The sequence below is a fragment of the Carex rostrata genome, chromosome 1 (assembly GCF_964058835.1).
Source record: "Carex rostrata chromosome 1, lpCarRost1.2, whole genome shotgun sequence".
NCBI classification, from domain to species: domain Eukaryota; kingdom Viridiplantae; phylum Streptophyta; class Magnoliopsida; order Poales; family Cyperaceae; genus Carex; species Carex rostrata.
The window spans coordinates 9,683,212-9,705,242 of record NC_135918.1 but is presented as its reverse complement, the minus strand read 5'-3'; the positions used below and the strand labels follow the sequence as shown (position 1 = coordinate 9,705,242).

General features: G+C 36.5%; 2 protein-coding genes across 2 annotated transcripts; one reads left to right on the top strand and one right to left on the bottom strand.

Annotated features, from left to right (window-relative positions):
- The first annotated feature begins 7,837 nt into the window (after positions 1-7,837).
- LOC144557262 (enolase (DUF1399)) lies at positions 7,838-13,282 on the top strand. The gene is made up of 8 exons (XM_078305811.1): positions 7,838-8,172; positions 8,638-8,743; positions 8,881-9,273; positions 9,541-9,813; positions 11,112-11,629; positions 11,931-12,058; positions 12,414-12,559; positions 12,711-13,282. The coding sequence occupies exons 1-8, from the start codon at positions 7,946-7,948 to the stop codon at positions 13,191-13,193; spliced, it is 2,274 nt and encodes a 757-aa protein (XP_078161937.1). The 5' UTR covers positions 7,838-7,945; the 3' UTR covers positions 13,194-13,282.
- Positions 13,283-13,307: 25 nt separating this feature from the next.
- Positions 13,308-22,031, bottom strand: LOC144555781 (dual specificity protein phosphatase PHS1-like). Its single transcript, XM_078304242.1, has 10 exons — positions 22,011-22,031; positions 21,761-21,921; positions 20,876-21,098; positions 19,924-20,097; positions 19,193-19,353; positions 17,640-18,663; positions 16,809-16,955; positions 15,610-15,837; positions 15,066-15,223; positions 13,308-13,983 (listed from the first exon to the last, which is right to left on the bottom strand). The coding sequence occupies exons 1-10, from the start codon at positions 22,029-22,031 to the stop codon at positions 13,584-13,586; spliced, it is 2,697 nt and encodes an 898-aa protein (XP_078160368.1). The 3' UTR covers positions 13,308-13,583.

Sequence of the window (22,031 nt, the reverse complement as noted above, 5' to 3'; positions counted from 1 at the left end):
CCCAAACCATAACTCGTATGGAGTCTTTTCAACTGACTTGGATGGAACCATATTTATCGTTAGTGCGGCAGTATCTAGTGCGTGTCCCCAAAATGATTTTGGAAGGGTGGCGTCACTCATCATGGAACGAATCATGTCCAACATGGTTTGTTTCATTTTCTTGGCAACACTGTAACATTGCGGTGTTCCTAGAGGTGTGAGTTGTGAGACTATCTCACATTCCTTTAAGTACGTTTTGAAAACCATAACTCAAGTATTCGCCTCCACGGTCCTACCATAATGCATTAATACTTTTGTTGAGTTGATTTTCTACTTTAGTCTTAAATTCCTTGAACTCGTCAAAGGATTCAGACTTATGTCTCATGTAAGTCAATACTTTCATGAAACGTTTTGAGTCTTTTGTTATTGATGTTAAACACGGGGTTTTCCATTTCTAGCATATAAAGACCATTTAACAAGTAAGATGATCCATAATATGTCTCATTTTTATAAATAGAACATCTATTGTCCTTTATAACAAACGAGAAACCATTCATCTCTAAACACGAGATTGATATGATATTTCTAGAAATGGTAGGAACAAAATAGACATTTTCTAGTTCCAGAATAAACCCGCTAGGCAAGTACAATTCTATCCTACCGACTGTAACGGCTGCAACTTGTGCTCCGTTTCCAACTCGGAGTTGTACTTCCTTATTGCGTAACTTCCTCTTAGTGCGTGCATATTCGTGCAAATATGAGCACATGATCCGGTATCCAGTACCCAATCATTAAGAGAGGTCGCAACATTAATTTCAATAACATAAATACTTGAGACTGAGACTTTTGAGACATTCTCAAACTTCATATCTCCAAGATACTCCAGGCAGTTTCTCTTCCAGTGACCTTTGCTATTGCTAAAATAGCAGTCAGAGTTAGCAGAAACATTTATCTTGGGAGAGTTCGTTCCTGGAACCAACTTCCCTTTGCCTTTGTACTTCATCGCCGTTTTTCCCTTTTGCTTTCTTGATCTTCCTCCCACCTTCTTGGATCATGAGGACATGAGAGCTATTCTCAATGTCTTTATCAGTGATCCTCAGCATCCCTTGGAGCTCCTGCAAGCTCTTATCCAACTCTTGCTTATGGGAGTTCACAATGAACTCCGAATAGCTGGGAGGAAATGAGTTCAGGATAACTTCCGTGGCCAACTCGTGGCTCCACGGACAGTTAAGCTTCTCCAGTTTCTCATCATCGCTTGTCATACGAAGCGTGTGAGTACTGACAGAGCTGCTCTCTACTATTTCAGCAGGGACCGGTGTATTTAGGATATATTCCTTTTTCTCACGTATGTCTACCTTTTCGAGTAGGGAGCGTAAAGAGAAAGACGTTTTTTTTTTAGCCATATTTCTACAACATTTAAAGTAAAGATTTTAGCTTTGTTCATGTAATGTTTTATTCCAATAATAAAACTCCCACTGCAAATTTGTTCTATTCCCGTTTGCAGTAGGACCAAGATCCATATTTTCACTAATAACCAAGGCAGTGTATGCATATCATGGCTATTAGTTATCTTAGGTAAGCAAACTTGCTAATCACATCTCTTTGTGATTCTTGGTTTCGTTAAAACATCACGTGTATTTAACGAAGACTTTGCCCCGAGCCCAAAACTGTTTTGGAAATCATCGGTAAGTAACCTCACTCTATTTGGTTTGATATGTCGGACATAACCCTCGACCACCAAAGGTAAAAGGCGATGTCTACTGAGTAGTTTACCCATCAACCAATGAACAGTGGTTTGAGGAGGATAGAGTGGGAAGGGCATACTACTTAATATTTAATGGGTTGGTGTTTATGCTTAACAGTGCCAGCAATCTCCAAAGGGGTATGTGAGAAAGAACGACTAATGTGATTCTATTCGTATCTTTATAGCGACTTCTTTCATATGCTTCATTAAGCAATTATGGAAATGAAGTCTTGAATACTGAATGTGATCTCCATTTCTTTTCTTATCTTATGTCAGAAAGAACGATTAATGTGATTCTATTCGTATCTTTATAGCGACCTCTTTCATATGCTTCATTAAGCAGTCGTGGAAAGGAAGTCTAAAATATCGAATGTGATCCTCATTACTTTCTTTTCTCAGCATATGTAAGAATGACTAAATGTGATTCTATTCGTATCTTTATAACGACCTCTTTCATATGCTTCATTAAGCAGTCGTGGAAAGGAAGTCTTGAATACAAAATGTGATCTCCATTAGTTTATGTTCTTATCAGTACCTCTTTGATACGCTTAGCTTTGTTAAGCAGTCAGTTCTTGTAACTGACTTTAGCTACCGTCTATCTTGTAGAGGTAGTTTATATGGTTTCTTATAAAAACGGTAAATCTAATCTATACGTTTTTATATGATAGCAGTAAATCTGATTTACCTATATATGTGACCGAGTCACGTATATTTCTTTCAGTTCGTAATGTTGACCTTGGTCAGTGTTACGGACACGTGAAAGTTGCTTGTCAGAAAAATATCGATTGTGATCCAATTCCTATCTTTCTCAAAGACCTCTTTCATATGCTTCACTAAGCAGTCGTGGAAAGGAAGTCAGACAGAAAGAATAGTGAATATGATCCCATTTACATTTTCCTAAAAGACCTCTTTCATATGCTTCAGCAAGCAGTCGTGGAAAGGAAGTCAGAAAGAAACAATGTCAAATGTGATCCCACATTCATATTTTTCTTCAAAGAAAATTTTCTTTCACGGTTCCTTGGAAAGACGGTAAATCTAGTTTTACCCATTTTCATTTTTAAAGCAGTAAATCTAATTTACTCTAAGCTGTAAATCTAATTTACTTATATACAGGACCAAGTCGGGTATATAATCTATCAGTTACCAATTCTTTATTTTGCAGCTATGCTCAGTTCTTATTTATACCATTTAAAGCACATAAACAATTTATATGTTTTAAAATCAGATATTCTTTTCGGTCCATAAAGCAATTTGGTAACGTGACAAAGTTCCTTTTGGGCCAGCCATTAGGACACGTGAAAGGGGCTCCCAGGAAAGATTGGGGTCACGAGGACCGCTTAGACTCAATCTTTCCTAGACAGAACCATCTCTTTCTTGTGTGGAAATGACAGCTCTTACTCAGGTACTTTATTGCTTTATCACATTCTTCGATGAACTTTACTTATCCGAAGGTTTTCGAAAAGGCGAAAAACTTACACTAAATTTTGCCATTTCAAAAGCGTTAAAGCAATTTGGTAACGTGACAAAGTCCCCTTTGGGCCAGCTATCAGGACACGTAAAAGAGGGTTAGACGAAAAGCCGAGACTTTTCTTGTCATTAACCTTGTCTTTTACGGGTGGAGATTAACAGCTCTTACTCAGGTACTTTATTGCTTCATCACATTCTTAGATGAACTTTAACGCAATCAAAAGTTTTGAAAACGAAAACATAAAGAAAGCATAAAATCCTATTTTATCTTTCTCGGTCGGAAAACCGATCCAAGAAATGTAAAAGTTTACATTTCATAAGAAAGCATAAAGAAAGCTTAAATCTAATTTAACTTTCTTAGTCGGTAGAACCGATCCAAGAAAATCTCATTTCTAATCGGTTTTGGACTTAAGCTGCAAATGTAAGAATTAAACTGATATGCGGTATATGCACCTAATTTGCATAAGTTATAACTTTTAGAAAATCAATCAGCGGGAGAGCCTTGTGCTCTGATACCACTGTTGGGGTTTCGCGGTGCTATAACCAAAACCCGTTTAGGCTTAAGGTGCGGAATGTCCGTAGAACAAAAATTTCTACGGCCAACTTAAGCTCAGGATTAAACGGGGTATGTCAGGAAACTTTCCAAGGCGGTCCACCTTCAGTATTCCTTTGGCATCAAAACCCAATTTAATCCTTTTACAGATCTACTCCATGATTGATTTCTAAAACTTTAATCTACTTACCAATTAAATAGATTAATATAACATATTTATACCTTGTTTCCAAATCACAGTTGGAATGCAGACCGAGCGAGTAGAGCCTCACCAGGGAAGGAATCGACTCGAAACGGAGCATCAGACGTCTGATGCCTCTATCGGTTATCCACCAGGACTAACCGGAGAGCGGTTTATTTCTTCTGCCAGAAATACCGTAAACCGCGGAATTCTGCAAAAACACTATTCACGGGAAAAGACGAAAACCCGTAAACACGAATTTTCGGTTGCTCAGTTTCATCAATATGCAAAACTGACATACCGCTAAATTCGGTAAAACACTATTCATCGATCCCGTAAATATACTCCACAACAACCCGCAAGATTATACGTCAAGTACGTATAACTTTCTTTTCTCAACCGAAACACTATTTGGGAGAGAAACCGAGATAGAGAGAAAATACCGATTCGATTCTGCACGAAACGATACAAGTGAATTAGCGATTTTCTCTCTACCCCTCCACCCCTATTTATAGGGTTTAGGGTCGGTTGCCAAATGACCAAAATGCCCTCCAAGTTCGTCCTATTTAGAAGATATGCCATCGAATGGATAAGGATGATGACATGTGGATAAGATCGATGACGTGTCATCTGGATAGGATCGATGACACGTCATGCGGATAAGCACGAATCTGAAAAGACCCGAATGCCCTCGGCCCGAACACGAATAATGTTTGTATAATTATTCTGAACAATTATATATATTTTTCTGCGGTTGTTTGTTTCGGTATCGATGACGTGTCATCTGGATAAGACGAATCTGAAAAGACCCGAATGCGCTCGGCCCGAATACAAATAATATTTGTATAATTATTCTGAACAATTATATATATTTTTCTTGCGATTGTTGTTTCGGTAATTTATACAATGTGTCCTGCACATTTATAAATTAACCGGTTAACTTTTATACAACGTGTCACACACGTTTATAAATTAACCAATGTTTTTGCTTGTTATTTTTACATAACATTTATAATTTAATTATAACACGTATAATTAATTATAACCATCTTACTATTGATCATAACCAATTTGTAATCAATCACAATAAGATTCTCCGATTAACTCCTATATGGTGTGACCCAATAGGATCTGTGTTATGTTGGTAAATAGAGTTAAAACTGTTTTAACTTCTATAATCATGGGTGGCATCTGGCAACACATCATGACCATCCAATTACACAGATGATGCTGTACTGTACAATATCACGATCCAGTAAACAATTTACTTGTGTCTGTTCTTCTGTCTCATAGCTATCAGATCAGTTTCAAGGTAGATGTGTGTCATCCTTGCTAACTGAATCTTTTCTTGATCTTGAGCAGATTATCAAATATAATTACTCTTGTAATTATACCGCTAGCAGATAATCTAACTCTACCAAGGGGCCCAGTGATGCTATAGCTCGTATAGAGATACGAGGGACAAATAGTATTCTTGGTAAACTATCACTTCCTCAGCTAAGCTATACATATGGAAAAGCTACCGTTATGACTGCTTTTTACGGACAGCGGTGGATAACAATCACACATACATATTTCTCAGTGGGAACGATAAATACCTCATACTGTAGAACGTGACACTGAATGAAAACATAAATGACACGAACACAATTCTATTTAATTTTTCATTCGGGGTCTGTCAAATACCATGTTCCTAGAACATGTATCTATGTGATTAAAATGACATCTCGTGTCAGGTGGTTTGTAAAACTTAACCATCTTTTAATCCACATACTAACCTTATCGCGGTAATTAGTGTTCCTGCTAATTACCTTGGTCAGTGACTTTTTAAGAGTATATATTATCTATATTATGGAGTTTCACAATTTCAGTCATGAACTCGAAATGATCCATAAATTCAATAATACTCAAGGCAACAAAATGATATTAATCATCCAATTCATGAACAAAGCTTTATGATAAATTATCGTATTATTGACTTCTAGATTATTACACTAACAAAATGAGACCAAGTAACAAAAGCCACAAGCAGACATCCACTTACATCAAAATGAATTTTCCTTTCCCTTTTCCTTTTGCCCCGCCTTTCTGAAGACTGATTTTCAGTAATGCTCAGACTCACAGTACCCTCTGTATCTGAAGATGCTACAATTTGACATGCATACAGATAATAATTGTTCAGAGGAACTACTTTATTAAATTCCTTAAAGTTGTCTATATTGATAAATAACAGAAGGTTGGGGGCATTCTCATGTGTTCTTGCAGAACTTCTAAATGAAACCTGAATGGTTTAGCCATGCAAAATGCAAAATACAGCCCTCATCTTCATTTGCAATTTATCAAAAATACCCAAAATGCCCCCTCCTCATTCAAAGTTACCTCTACGTGTCCTCCCAGAAAGATGACATATGCAGCCTTCCATTGAAAATTTAGAAGGGCCATCAAAGAATTGGCCATGTAGTTTAGTTTTTTAGAAGGGCCATCAAAGAACTTGTCTTTTGATTGTTCTCTTTTGCCTTTTATAAATCAAAGTTAGAAATGCATCACGGTTTTCACATTTTCTCTAAAGTAAGAATTAAAGTAAATAAAGAATCAAAGCAAAGAACGATCTATTAATGGCAAACAAATGAAATGCATAGTTCAAATAAATACTTTTTTTTTTTAAAACTTGATAGTGATTCAAAGAAATACTTGAGGAAGAGACGGAGGCAACAGATATACAAAAAGAAATGCAGATTAACTATAAAAAATGAAAATTTATTAGAAAACAAAAAAGATATACAAAAAGAAATGTATGCATTGCCATATAGAAAAATTGTGCAGAAAAAGGTGAAATTGAGAAGGTAACAGATTTTCTACATGACTTATAACACTCTGATTATGCAAGAATGATGAAATTGTGAAATTTTCTACATGATTGGAACTTATATATGGGCTGTGCAAGAAAGGTGAAATTGAGAAGGCAACAGATTTTTGAAATAGCGAAGGCAATGGATTTTCTACATGACATGATTTCTAAAGCGCATCAGCATGATGTTGTGACCATAACACATTTTTATTGCAAATTATTTGATATCAACTAGTTGAACCTGACACGACTTGATGGCAATCAGAATTTTGTTTCACATTAGATTATAAATTCGTCATTTCTTCGAGCACCTTGAGTGCATCAGAATATATTGTTTTTAACAACTTACCAGATACTATTATTGTTATACCAATTTCTTGACAAGACAGAAATTAAAAGAAGCAACAATATGGAATTAAATAAGTAATTTATACTGACAAATCAATAAATAAGAAATATAATTAGGGAGGATAACTTACAAAGCGACTGGAGAGATATCTTAGACCGACGGGAGGGAGGGAAAGATCTCAGAGGATGCGAATTCGTCAAGGGAGGGGGCGATCCACTAGAGGAAGAGACGACGGGAGGGAGGTATCTCAGAGATGCGAATCCATGCGAATTCGCCAAAGAGGGGTGATCTGCGTGAGGAAGAGACGGGAGCGAAGAGACGGAGATCTAACAGAAAGATTAACGGAAATATATTATTATATGATGTTATTCCAATTTTACCCTTTTGAAATTAACGGCTTTGATTAATTCGGACAAAAATCTTAAAAAATTTTCCGATCCATGACAGCATCACTCATTCCAGTCCCACCTCCCAATAATTCTCTTCCAGCGCGAGTTCAGTAGATCCGATGTACCATCAGACCTACTTTGGTTCTATGGGTGTAATGATCATCCGATTGAATCAATTCGTGTACTGGCACTAAATTCCGTACGTATCTGTATTAATTTCCGTGCTTGCAGATCTTAATACTAATTGTACGGTGTTAGAGTAATTGGACCTAAAAGTAGGTCCATGGCCATTGGACCTACTCCTATCTCGTTGAGCACGCTTGCTTGCGCATGTTCCATCAATGATCAATCATTCAATCAATCAGTACACTCTCTCTCAATATTTCGACACTACCAAGTACCAACCGCACTGCGTCTGACAGCGCGACAAAGGAGATGCGGCGTGACGATATCAAAACCCCGGTGATCTCATCATCCTTCTCCTCCTCAGCCTCAGCCCCAGCGCGCAGTGAGAGCAGCAGGAGTACCGGTGGCGGGTCTATCCGCACCAGTGTAGATCTGGTTACCGCCGGTCGATGCCACTTATCCTTCCTCCGCCTCTGCTCCGCCACTTCCATTTCTGATCAACAAGATCCGTCTCTTCTCGGGAGATCCATCCGACGGTTCGGATTATCTTCCTTAATTCTCTTTCATAAATTCAATTGTTAATATGTATTACTGGATTAATTGTGTGCCTTTTATTTCAACTGCAAGTTCTATGTAGGAAAATGTCAAATAAGAAAAAAAAAAATATAAATTATTTATATATTGCACTTGGCAGAGTTTTGATAGATTGTCTGGGATTATCTTACGCATATTCTCCCCGGTAACCATATAAGAACCATATAATATACCTAACAACTTTTGGCAATTGTCTATCTCAACTTCTAAACTAATATTCATGAACAGAAATACATTCATAAAATGCTATACTTACTCACAATTAGCAATTACTAATTTTCCTTGGGTATTTTAGGTACGTACTAGATATTTGATAGGTGAAAAAACTTAACTTTTCAATTAATGTTTCGTATGAAGACATAAACTATAAGAGTAAATTATAAGGGCTTGGTATGCAAAAATTGAAGGTATGAAGAGCTATGGATGCCGATGGCAGCAGAGCTCCCATTAAACGAGATGGTTCTCCCACCTTTGGATGTGCACTGGGTTTGGCACTGCCACTGCCTCAATCATGTATGTGTTTCTCTAAATCTCAAATTTTAAACTTGCTCAACTCCACAATTTGTCCATGCATGACATCAAGTATGCTTTAAACCAAAATTGATGCTCCTTTTACTAATTCTTGCTTCTCCAACTTTTTATTTCTTTAGGTTCACTACTTGAATTATTGCAACTCTAGATTTGGCAAATTGATTGATAGTCCAGCAATATTTGATGAAGAGAATGCAGAATGTGCAACTGAACGATGCCGTGAAATTTGGGAATTGAAATACCCTGCTGAACCATTTGATCTAGAATCTTCCTGTTCCAGCAAGGCAGATGTCGAGAAGGGTAGCTCTGACATATATAACATGGTAGAAAAGTGCAGATCCCTTAGTGGATTATTCTCTGATGCCTTTTTGCCAGAGACTGTGTACCTTGTAGCGGCAAAGAGTCGCTACTTGGATTTCCTCCAGTTACTGAAGCAATGTGGTAAAGAAGGGGAATGTTCACTACGCTTGGTGCCAACTGCAGATATTCACTTTATCTGGCTCACCCACCAAGTGAGTATACAATACATTTACAGTTACTAATTTAAGAATTGAAATATTTTATTTTCACAGTGCCTGTATCCCTTAATAACATGTAGCATTAATAGAACTGGATCATTATTAGCCCTTTGGTTAATTATCGAGAAAACAGTTTTAGACCCCAAAAACTGAATCTGAAGTTGCTCTTGCATCCACTAGGCACAATCAATCTTATTTAAAATAATCTCGTGAAATGTATTGCAAACTCGTACAATGTAATTTTAACAAAAATCTACCCAGAGTTTTCCAGTAGGCTATGCAAGGGATGCCAAAGAAATAGGAGAAGTTACACAGAAGATTGCAGGGTTTTTTGCTGCATCTGCGACAGTTGAGGAGGTAGAGGAGACGAAGAGATTATGGGAAGAGGTGTATGGTGAACCATATGAAAGAGCAGGAATGGTGATAGATCCTATGGTTGCAATTGCTCGTCAAATTTTTAATTGGGAATTAATTGCACCCATGGAGGACGTGAACCGGGTCTACAAGGGGCTACATGCGAGATTTCTAATGGAGGTATGCCACTTTTTTTAATTATGAACAAAATATATATCTATGATGCCTGACATGTTTTAATTGCTTTTATGGTAAAGCATTGGAATGACAACAGAGAAAAATTAGATGCTTAATCGAGCAACAGAGTGAACAGATATCACAATAGTTAAATGTTGGTACTTTTCAAAGTATGTCCAATTTTTTTATTTCTCAGTATGTATTTATCTCTATTCTCTAGTCAAAATATCACATTTTTCAAACGTTGATTCTGTTTATCAACATAAATGATGCATATATATCTTTTATTTCTGGAAAATAGCAACTGATATGAAATGTAAAGATCTCTTACAGAGATGGATCCCATGTTTGTTAGTGGATAAATAGCTTCTAACTTGGAAAAATAATACTGTACTCACTCTGTTGTCTTAGAAATGAATTATTAGCGGGTGTTGACTTTTACTTTGGGTCCTTCCAAGGATATAGTTATTGCCTGCCAGTTGATTTATTTAGTTTATCATGGTAACAATCAGGTTGACCACACAGATTTTAAAACTTAAAGAGGCACACTTGTTCTAGCATCAATGGTGACAACGAGGTTGGCCACAAATATTTTAAAACTTAAGAGGCACACTTGTACTAGTATTAAATGCATGAACCATGTATCTGTTGAGCAATTGCTAAAATATTTCTTGCTTTCTTTATTATTTGTTGTCATTAATAAGAGCCCTTTTATCCATTATTTTAATTAATGTTAGTAGAAGTCTGGAGCCTATGAAAAGAAAATAATTATCTATTACATATGCAATAGAAGTTCTGAATGAAGCATGAGTTAAGAGGCTTAAAATGTATATGAGCAAAGAAGATTTAGTGCTTGACCTCTTCTCATCTTCATCGTAAAAGCAAAACAAATACATGACATATTTCATGCCTGGATTCTATTAACATTTTGATCTAAGTTTTCTTGCAAGATTTGGTTCAATCATTTCAGATTCCTTTACACTGAGCTCTCTACGTTTGTCTGTTCTGCCTTGCTTTCTTATTAATTATTAAATAATAAATATCAGTTTATTTTGGTAATGGGCTTTTGCAAATTTCACACTTGTACTGTAAATGTCACAGATTAAAGACTTTCCAAAATGAGAAACCTTTCATCCCTCTTCTGACTCTGCCTCTCCAAAATAACGGAATCTGTCTCCAGGAGTTTTGGAACTGAGGCAACACTAGAGCTCCTATGCCTATTTTGAATAATACCTTAAATATTTGTCTATTTATTATGCAGACACAGATCTGGTTTCTTATACATTTCTTTCTAACAACAGGTGTGTGTATTCCTCAGGCGAGAAATACAGACCAGAGAGAACACTGAGCAGCACTTTATGAGACTTAGAATCTTAAGATGTCATAGATCTCTCAAACTTGACAAGAGCATATTGAACTTGAGATCTTTTGGAAAATGGCAAAAAACTTGGCACCTTTTTTGTGAATTCGGTACTAAAGGGGTGTCGATAGAATGCCGGTATAACACAACAGGCTGTAGCTTTATCAGACAAACTAAATTGATTGATGCTGCCAACTTTACCTGGCATGAGTTGGCACGTGCAACAAATCTTGCTATGGTGAAAAGTGTAGGATCAATGCAGGGAATGGTATCGGCAACACCTCCAGTACAGGCACCATACCTGCTGAAGTGCGTGCCAGACAGAGTTACTGATGACGGTGGAGCCATGGTTTGTGATGTTATACTGAGAGAGAGAGCGTTTCGGCCTCAAGAGGGTCGGTGGCTCACCAGGACGGTACTCAACCATGTTGGTAGAGAATGTTTTGTGGTTCGTACCAGGTATGTAAAAGATTATGTAATCTTCCTGTTCTTTTTTGTTTTTCTTTCTATAAATTTATCACCTTTACCAATCCTAGTTTTTATTGTTTTTATTTAATTGAAATGGCATTTTGACTCTTTGATTATCATACCTAGTCCAAGGATCATCGTAGATGACCTGCGCCATAACTATTCTATGCTGGTTGATAAATACTGTACCAGCTTTATACATACTGGTATGTTTGAGTTCTGTCAGTGCCCAACCTGACTATTGTGAACTTGATGAAGTTGTGAGACAATGCTTGTGCCACTTCGTGTGTAGAGTAGGTAAAGGGATATGGAGGAGAGGAGCAGAAACTCCAAATCCCGTGAAATGGGAAGAGAGAATCATAGAGTTGCGTGAAGGTAACTGGACTTACATTGGAGGAAGCTCTATGGGTTACGCACCTCGTAAGTGTTGAATTATTTATCCAATTACCAAACAAAAAAAAAATTATACATCTATAAATAATAATAATAATAGAACTAGTGACACTTTGCTATAATAACAAATCTAATTCAGTATGGACTCACTGATGATTATACTACCAGCTGTTACTAGATCGGTAGCATATAATATTTTTTTATTGCACTGACAATCAATATACTGATGTAAATTTTGGTGTGAATGGAAGTTTATATTTGTACATTATGCTTGTTTAGATTTTAAGCTAAATTAATGGCTAAAATGTACAATTTAAGATCTCTTGTTTATTTTCCAATTCCATATGGCTGGTTAGTCCTTGTTTGTTTTACTTTTGTTCAGAGAAAGTTATCGGTACTGCAACACCCCAAAGAAGTCATCCAAATGACAAAAAGGTTATTTGGTCCTTGTCAACGGGAGATTGCCTTACTATTATGTGGGAAAACGAACTTCAAATATGCTTAGAAAACGAAACTTCAAAAGAAAAGGTATTGTTAGTAATTACACCATTCCATTTATATATTATTAATTTTGTTATACACCTCAAGTGAAAATAATTCATATAGGCCTTGATTGAAACTTTCAGAAATGTATATGTATATTCCAAGGATATTTAAAGCATTTCTTATGTCCTGACAGGCAAGTTTACTTGAAGGAAGGCAACTTCAGTACCAACCAAATCAAAACCATATCTCACAAAACAGCCCAAAAGATGAAGACTGTGACTATTTCACGCTATATCGGCCATCTTCATACAAACAAGAAGGAAAAGCCATGGCATTAATAAATTTCAAACTGCTAGCAATGGAATTCTCGCCACAAGAGGATGCAGCCGTCATCATCCTAATGTGCATGGCCTTGGTGCGTACACTTTCAGAGATACGAAGGGAAGACCTAGCAGGGTTATTGGTCCGCCAGAGAGTGCAGGAGATGCAAGTGGGCTTAAATGATTGGGGATCCGCGCTGTTGCCTTCTACTACTTGTATGCATCTCCAACCTTGGTACTTAAATGCCAGCAAGGTGTTAGTGTCAACAGAGAAGACGAATAGCACAGGAGCTAGCTTGAAATATGCAGCAGCTGAAGGCAAGGTAGAATTATATAGACAAGCTATTTTGTCTTGACAGTTATGTATAATAATTGGTTGTTAAGTTTTATTTCAATATATTTGGTGGTTCAGTTTTATTTCAGTAAATTTGGTATTCTTTCCAAATAAGCTTCATAAAGATATATCGAATCAAAATGCTTCCACGATATATTGAATCAAATTCGGCTTACCATTTCTCCAAGTCAAGGATATACAAGTACTCAAAATGGGTAATTTTACAAAACTTCTCTATCTTTGCTGTAGTAAAAAACAAAAAAACCTCATGGGTATCACTCAATGTTGGTAAATCCTGCACACAAATACAGCAGGAGGAAACCTAAAATTAATATTGCTTTACAGGAAGCAGAACCCTGCCTTTGGAAAACTGAATAATATTGATGAGAATTGTATCCAAACAAAAGAATCATTAGATGTCTCCAAATTGGTTGGATATATAGGAAAAACCTTCATCCAGAGACGGCAAGCGTGAATGCATCTGTTTAGGACTAATGCTCCCTCCACGGTTAATTTTTAGTGCATTGAATGCTCTTTGTATCTCCACTGTAATGGCGCTATCCACACTTCCAGAGGAAATCCTCTTGTGCGACTTCTGCAAGTGGAGTTTCAGGGAACTACTGCTAAGCCCCGCATTTTTGCCACAAATGGGGCAAACCCGGATCATCGGCTTCTTCTGCTGCCACACCATCGAGACCTTCCCATAGAGGCGTTTGTCAAGGGATACTAAAATCTTGCCAAAGCCATCATTTGGGTGGGCCCTCCGGTGTACCTTCTTTAGTTTTGCCCATGCTTCCAAAAGTGTTTGTTTCCTACATTAAAAAAATACAGGAACAAAGAAAAATAAACAAAGATACGCCAATGTTGTAATTATGCATGATTTTATTGATAGAAAACAGTCAACAATTTTTTTCCTCCACGTTGAGCAATTAATGGGCTTAATTATTCAATTTATATACAAATTTCAGACTTTCTCCTTTCCAACACAGAAAGAAAATGAAGCAACAAGACTAGAAAATGGAATTTCAATTTTTTATCCTAAAATTTCTTCGAGAGAACCAAATGCATCAACTAGGTCCTTGAACTTTTAAAAAAGAATCAAATTAATACATTTACTTTTCAAAAGAGATGAAGTTAGTCCTTTCATTAAACTTTTTGCTATAATATAGATTAGTTCAATTGACACGTAAACTTTGGTCTGCCACTTGGACAACAACCAAGTGCAAACAATGGATAATTTTGATTAACAGTGAATATATTTGCTCTAGATGCTTATGGAGCTTTATCTATCATATATGAATAATTATAATGAGAGTTTCACCTATGATTTTACTCTATAATGTTGCTAAAAAAAGTAAAATAATTATTCACTGCTGTTGCAATTAATTTATAATGTCAGAACTTACAACAATATTGAGTTAGTTTGAAAAGGCACTTTGATTTCACTTTTGTTTGCACGTGGTTTGTATCCAAGTGGCAGACCAAAGTCCACATGTCAAATAAATTATTCCACATTATAAAAAGTTTGACGAAGGGACAACCAAAGTTTCTTTTAAAAAGTCAAGGGACTAATTTAGTTTTCTTTTTTTTTTTCAGTTCAAGGACCAATTTGGTTATCTTAGAAAATTTTGAGAATCAAAATATGAATTTTCTCATTAGAAAATAGAGAAAACAAAGATGATTTGTTAGTGGTAACGTGACAGTTCCAGATACTGGCAGTCCAGGTTTGTCATATTTCATACTGAATGACCAATAAGAAGCCATAAGAAAAAAGAAAGAAAAAACAATTGCAGAAGCATTAATAGATCAAATCGGGACTTATCAAATGGAAGGTGATAATGGTACAACTGAAAGAACTGATATAAGTAAAAAGTAGTGATGTTAAGAGGCTCACTTGTATACCATAAGGTATGCAAGCACAATTGTAGCACTTCTGCTCCTCCCTTCAAAACAATGCACCAAAACTTTTCCACCATTGTAACGGACATTGTCTATGAAATCACATGCTTCATCAAATAAATCACTTATATTTTCATCATCATTATCTATTACCTGCAATATAGTTACAAAGCCAGTGTACAAGATAGGTGTTAGAAAATAATAATCACAAGGTCCATGCATAGTATGAACATGATAGTCCAAAATTACAAATTCAACAGTTAGATTCAGGCATATAAAATTACTATGTTACATATCCCAAGATCATATATTTAGTGGAGTGAAAACATATTTCCTCTGTTGAAACATCAGATCTCTATTAGATTTGAAGTGTAACCCTACAAATCCTCCTCATATAATTTACCTCCACAAGACCAAAGAAAGATCACACCAGTAACTTGACAATATGGTACCAGCCCAGGTACACTAGGCCCTGCAAGTATGGGATTGCCAATTTTGAAGGCAAAAGGAAGTATTTAGAAAGTTGAAGGGATACTCACAGAGAAGTTCTTATAGCTGAAGAGAGAAGGGTTTTGGAACTCAGCTTGACCTATCTCATTTGAGCATAGACACAACACATGTGTAATGCCAATTTGTTTTAGTGTATACATGGACTTGGCTGCAAGGGCCCCGCCTATGTATAGAAAATCTGTGACTTGAGATGGTCTCTCTGTGTTGGCAGCCTCAGATATTAGGGTTATTCTCTCCAATATGTGCTCTAGCCTTACCTGAATTTGCAATTAGAGGTCAAACTTGTTTATATCGATCTCATTAGAGTGAAAATGGTAGAATATTGATCAGTTGAGACAAAATGTGTTTTTGGGAATTAAACAAAGAAATTTGGTCAGGTTTGATGGTGACAAAACTTAGTTGGCTTGGTATTATAAGACCCTACTTGGCTCTATTTATACAAAAATTGAATATATTAGAAGCACATGCAACTTAAATCAGATTAAAATAAGGACCAACAAGTTAAATCAGAATAAAATTCAGAAAACTGGAGGAAAAAAAAAACAATTAAACTGCAGCCCCCATTTAGGCATATATGGGTTTTACATTGGCTCAAAGCTCAAGGATAAAAGTTGGGAGTAAATAATGCCTAATTCACCTAACAGTGGATCAGAGGAAGTTACTATGATAAATTTTGTCCCTCTCCTAGCAACTTTGGGATTCCCAACCTCTCCAAAAAGTTCTAGGAAATACCGTTTTGAGGCCTGTAAAAATTTCCCTCTTTCAATATACATCCCATTTTCCCTTCTATATTTTTGTGGAAAACAGTGTGTTTTTTACATTCACAACTTCTAGCAATTTGGTGTCTAGAGCTATTTCTATTTCTTCAGATATTTTGTATCTTCTTTCTTATTTATAATTGGAGTTGAAAAATGACTATCTTCCGGTTGAAACAAATGGTAAAAGTATACAAAATTTGTAAAGAAATGGTAAAAGTATACAAAATTCTCTGGACTAAATGCAAGCTTGCAGTTCTCTGGATATTTTATATTAACTATTTTAAGTTATTGAGGATAAAAGATAAGGTTATCCATGAAAATGAAAAGAAAAAAAAATCGCACCCATTACTAATCCCAGGCCAACAGGGGATTTTGTAAATGATCTTACAGTGTAAGACTGTAAGGTATGTCATCTCACTTTGTTCAGAAAAGGGTAATTCATAACATGCCCATCCTTTCCAGCAGATTACCTTTAATTCGTAAGCATCGATGGCACTAGCACTCTCAGTACACTCAAAAAACCCAGTATTGAAATCATTATCCTGACACAGCTTCACCACATCATTTCTAAGCATCTCATACCATTGTTCCATCTCCTTGTTCAACTCTGCATCCACCTATTTATGGACAAGCAAGTACAAAAAAGAAATTATTCTAAAAAATTTAAAAGCAAAGTTTTACATCCCAAAACCTGCTGGATTATCCTCAAACCCAAAGTTCACCAACCAGCCCTCACACAGTAGGAACAATTCCATAATCCAATCAAGCACAGTTAAATCTGGTCATACCCATCCCAACCCAAACAATTGCAAGCCAAAACTGGAGGGCCTATACCTGATAGAATAAAACCAAACCAGACAACATGAATGCTGAAACAGGCTACCAAACAAAATTACATGACACTTGATCTGAAAGTAAGAACAAATTGCATTCCAAATTAAACTTTGTTTCTCTTGACTCAAATTGACCCGAGTCCAAAACCTGACAGATCCAAAGCCCAAACTAGAATCAATCTAAACAATGGTGACTTGACACCAGACACCACGAAACTGAAAATAATGAAATCCAACTGAAGGGAGCCTTAAATGACCCTGGATATGAAACTGACCAAACTGAGTTTTGATGTAGCCTACTTGTTTGCCACCTGTATTTAGCACCATTAAAGAACCAGTAACAGAAGACCATTACGGTGCTGGGAGGAAGATCCTTTTAGTGGAACCAGAAACTTAAGCAACTGTTAAAAGAAATGAAAAAAAAATCCAAATGAAAAGAAATTGATAACTTATGAAGGATGTATCAACCTTGGCGTATTTGTTGAAATCACGAATTCTAATCGTGAGCCGAAGATTACTATTGCATCGAGTGTATTCTCCATTTCCCTTAAACCCCCTTCCACTCCCACTCTCTCTATACATAGGGGAGTTCAACATATCAAAATTTTCCCTAGATCCAGACCGTGAAAACCGCCTCAAATTACCTCTGCTCTCAAAAGAACCATCATTCACTTCAGTCGCATCATTTCTTGGTGAATCCAATGACTCGTCCCTATCTGACTCACCAGCATTTCCTTTATTCATGATTGAAATGAAATTACGAAAAAGCCCATCCAACTTTTGGCATAATGTCAGGAGGAAAATGTGAAATCCTTCAAGGTCCCTTACTGCGCCTTTGAACCCGCCTCGAAAAGCATTAACCACCGCCACCATGTCAGCCTCAGAGAGGAATTGGTTACTGGGTTCATTCAGTGTTACTGGGTCAGATTGTTCCTCGGGACCTGGGAACCCTAACTTCCCAAGTGATAAATCATACAAGAGATTAGATGAAAATTTAAAATCATTCAAAATCAACTCAACCAACTTGGGGTAGCTCTCTTGGTCTTTGATCCTTTTACCTACTGGAGGCCTACGTGGTACGCCAGAATCAATGGCAACAACATCAAATTCATGAAGTTTACTTTTACCACACTCCTCTGACTCTCTAGTTACCATTTTAAACCTACTAGCCTCGCAATCATCAGAAACTATCCTTCCATCTACCGAGATAGCCCTTCTCTCCAAGGTGTTAATAGTTGGCTTGGTATCAGGATTGGACCTTTTAGTGTAGGACACGTCCAACAAATCCATGTTTGCTGAGGTGGCAGCATCTGATACAATGAGATTGGCATAGTTGCCCCGCCATCCAAGATGCCGACACCTGAGACGATCTTCATTTCTTAGTATAAGGTCTAGCATTAAGACCTTTCCTAGGGCATTTGCAGTGTTGTCAGCTGATTCTCTCGAGTTGAATGGTACCGGATCTTCTACTAGTGGTAACCCATGTATGTAACTGTAAGAGTTTACTATCGGCATTAATAATTAAGAAGTAGAATTTTAAAGGAAAAAAAGCAAGAAATGGAAAAAGAAATGCTTTCGCCTTGCTGGTGCCGAATAATGGTATGGCACCTTACTGGTGCTAATTTGTGTGGGCCTGTGGGGTGTATTTGGGATTGCTTCATTCATATGAATCATTCTAGTTGTTGGAAATTATTTGCATCTGGTATGGCACTAACGCCAATTTTCAACTGTGCACATCAACTATTGGCCAGGCTGGTATGACACACACCCACGGCACACGCAGAAACACATACTGAGAGAGAGAGGGAGGGATGGATGAGGCACAGCATAGTATACTAAATCAATGTATTCTTTGGATAATGTCATTTGGTGTTCAATTTAACTTTTTTAATACAATGCAGTAGCCACTGGCAAATTTCAAAAAGAAGAGAGAGAGAGAGAGAGCTTCTTATATTTAATGCAGCACTAGACAGCCACTGTCAAGTTTTCAAAGAGAGAGAGAGAGAGAAGGAGTCTTATACTTCATGAGAAAAAGACATCGGCTAAGCTCCAGAGCTTCCAACAATTCCGTACACGCCACCTCACCAACATCATCACGAGCTGCAAGTGCCAGAAGGCGGGCATTTTCAGCTGCATCCTTAATAAGCTGCCATTCGCAAGTTGAGTTGTGAACAACTCTAGCCTAAGATAATGTGAAGTGACAAGTTAATATGGTGCTATTTTATACTGATGCAACCAGTGTCCGCTAGTTTCTGATCCCAAAAGAAAAGGCAAAAGATTTCAGCTAAATATCAAAGGTTTTTAAATTGCATTTAGTAATCAAGAAAATCATAATACACCCTCGAAAACTCAAATATTCTTTGGCAAGGAGCACAATTACACAGAACATCTGAGAGATTTTTCCATAACCCTCCCTGCTATGTTGCTCAAAACAATATATTGAAGGAAACAATTAACAATACCTTCCTAGGCTATACTTTTCTCAATGAAAGTACCTTGCAAAGCTGTAAAGGAATTTGATGTTTTGAAAGTTGTATGGATCAAATATGTCCTCAGTTATTTTACAGCCAGGTGGTATTCACATAAAATCCCCCTCACATATTGGCACCAAGTAATTTCATAACATGACATGATGTTCCAGTTTTCACGGGATGAAACAAAACTTGTTAGAATTTGCTCATGTTTGCAATTAAAAGATTTAAAAGTTAGAAACATGAGAATGTGAATACTGAATAGTAATAAAAATACATACTTGAGGTGTTCTGACACCTAACCATCTCGCAAATTCATATCCTAATCTTTCTGATTGTGTTGCCATCCGGGAAGAGGCAATTTTGATTACAACCGCACCCTCCTTTGTGATATTTTCACTTTTCAAGGTGTCAAATATAGCAATGAAAACAACCCCACCAGAATTCACTGTCACCTGAAATATGCAAAGTGCAAGGCATTCATCATGGTTTTCATACAAGTTGAATTTACATCTTTGAAAGATGAAAAGTTTATGCAACTACAAAATGTAGTGGATTTACAAATTTCCAAACTATGGTAATAGCCTTAAATCTAATTCAATTCCAAATATTATCATATGATAAATTATCATGCTATGAACACGAGAAAAAAAGGGTACATATATATGCAGCTCATTTGGCTAGTGGAAAAGCAGCAATATTTTCTATTTTCTTCATTACGTTCTAAACAAAAAATTCATGTTAAGTTTGTTGGTGTTTATTTTATGTTGAATATAGCTCATACCGGGTGACATTTAAACTTGTCTGTTAAGCAGCTGAAGTTAGCACATCATGGCATAGCTGTATAGGTTTCTACAAACCAAAGAAATATTTGTGATTGTAAAGATGCTCTTTTGGCAAAGACATGAGATGAAAGTTGGTTCACTAACTATGGCCGACATTTGCAGACCACTAAATCAACCCTCAAAGGAGAAGTCAGTAAAGTAATGGGAAATTGAACATCTCTCTGTCACTAGGAATGATTACAGTGGAGAACTAAAATTTTCTTTAAGATTTCTGAAAGGGTTCAAGAATAAAGAGGTACTTCGATATTTTCATGAAACGGTTTAAGAATGAGGAGGTACTTTCATTATGGAAGAAAATGATGATGATCAGATTTCTCCACTTCCATACCAGTACACTATCATTAGCATATTATATCTGTTTTGTTCTTCTTCTTTTTCGTTTTCATACCTCTAGAGCTTTGTTAGATTCATCCTCAGATTGATCGGCATTGCTAGTTGTATGTTTTATATGGTGTAGTGACAATAGAGAGCTCCAATCAAAGTTTTGTGATTCTATATCCAACATAGATGCCTTTCCCAGCCTGTCCCATAAGCTTATCTCTTGATTCTCGCAAGGTTGTGCAGCTACTGAGTTGCTACTTCCACCTTCTATGGGTTCCTGTACCCCTACACTGTAAAAATCACCTGAAGGATATCAGATTTCTTAAATGCCTACTATTTCAGCTTTGACTAATGTCGGTACAGTATTGCCAGGTCATTGGTTTCAGAAATCTACTTTAATGCTACCAGTACTGCACATGTCAATTTTAACTTAACATTGCCATACCTCAGAGTCTCCCGGACAAGCTAATCTCTTGATCTGACTCATCAGAATCTTCAATGACTGTTTACTTTGTTACATTAAGTTCCTTCACTTCTCTCACCTCTCATCTCAATTAACTTAATAAAATATTATAGAGAAATTTAGATAGATGCCCATCATAACATTGTAAATTATATATTTCACCGTCAAAATTTTAAAATTAGTTATTTCCCCCATCTAAACTCACATATTTTATTAATATACCAATTTCTTACTTTAATGATTTAAAAGTATAGTTAAATATTAATTAAAATATAAAAAATGACAGTTCTTCCTTACCTTCGATAGTCCAATCTTATAATACATATACTTTAGGCATGACTAGATAATTAAGTAGACACTGCATTTCATGGGGAAATAACTAGTTTTAAGATTTTGATGGGAAAATATCTAATTGATGAAGTTATGATGGGCATATATTTAACAAAAGTGTTTTGTTACAATCGTAGAAAGGTGTAAGAGAGAATTGACCTAAATTGAGAGGAGGAAATGGAGGCGTGTATGTGCAGTGAAGAAGGATGGTCATGCTTCTTTAATGGATAGGGGGGAAAGGAAGCCTCATTTCTTTTTCGCACAAGTGCAACCCATTCGTCAAAATCAGACCGTTTCTCAGCATTACATGGCCTTCCAAGCTGTAAGAATCCGGCATTTATGAGATGATTGTTAAATTGAACACAAATGAAGATCAAAAACGGCGAGAGAAGCAATGTAATGTACTTACACTTGAAGAAGAATAAGACAT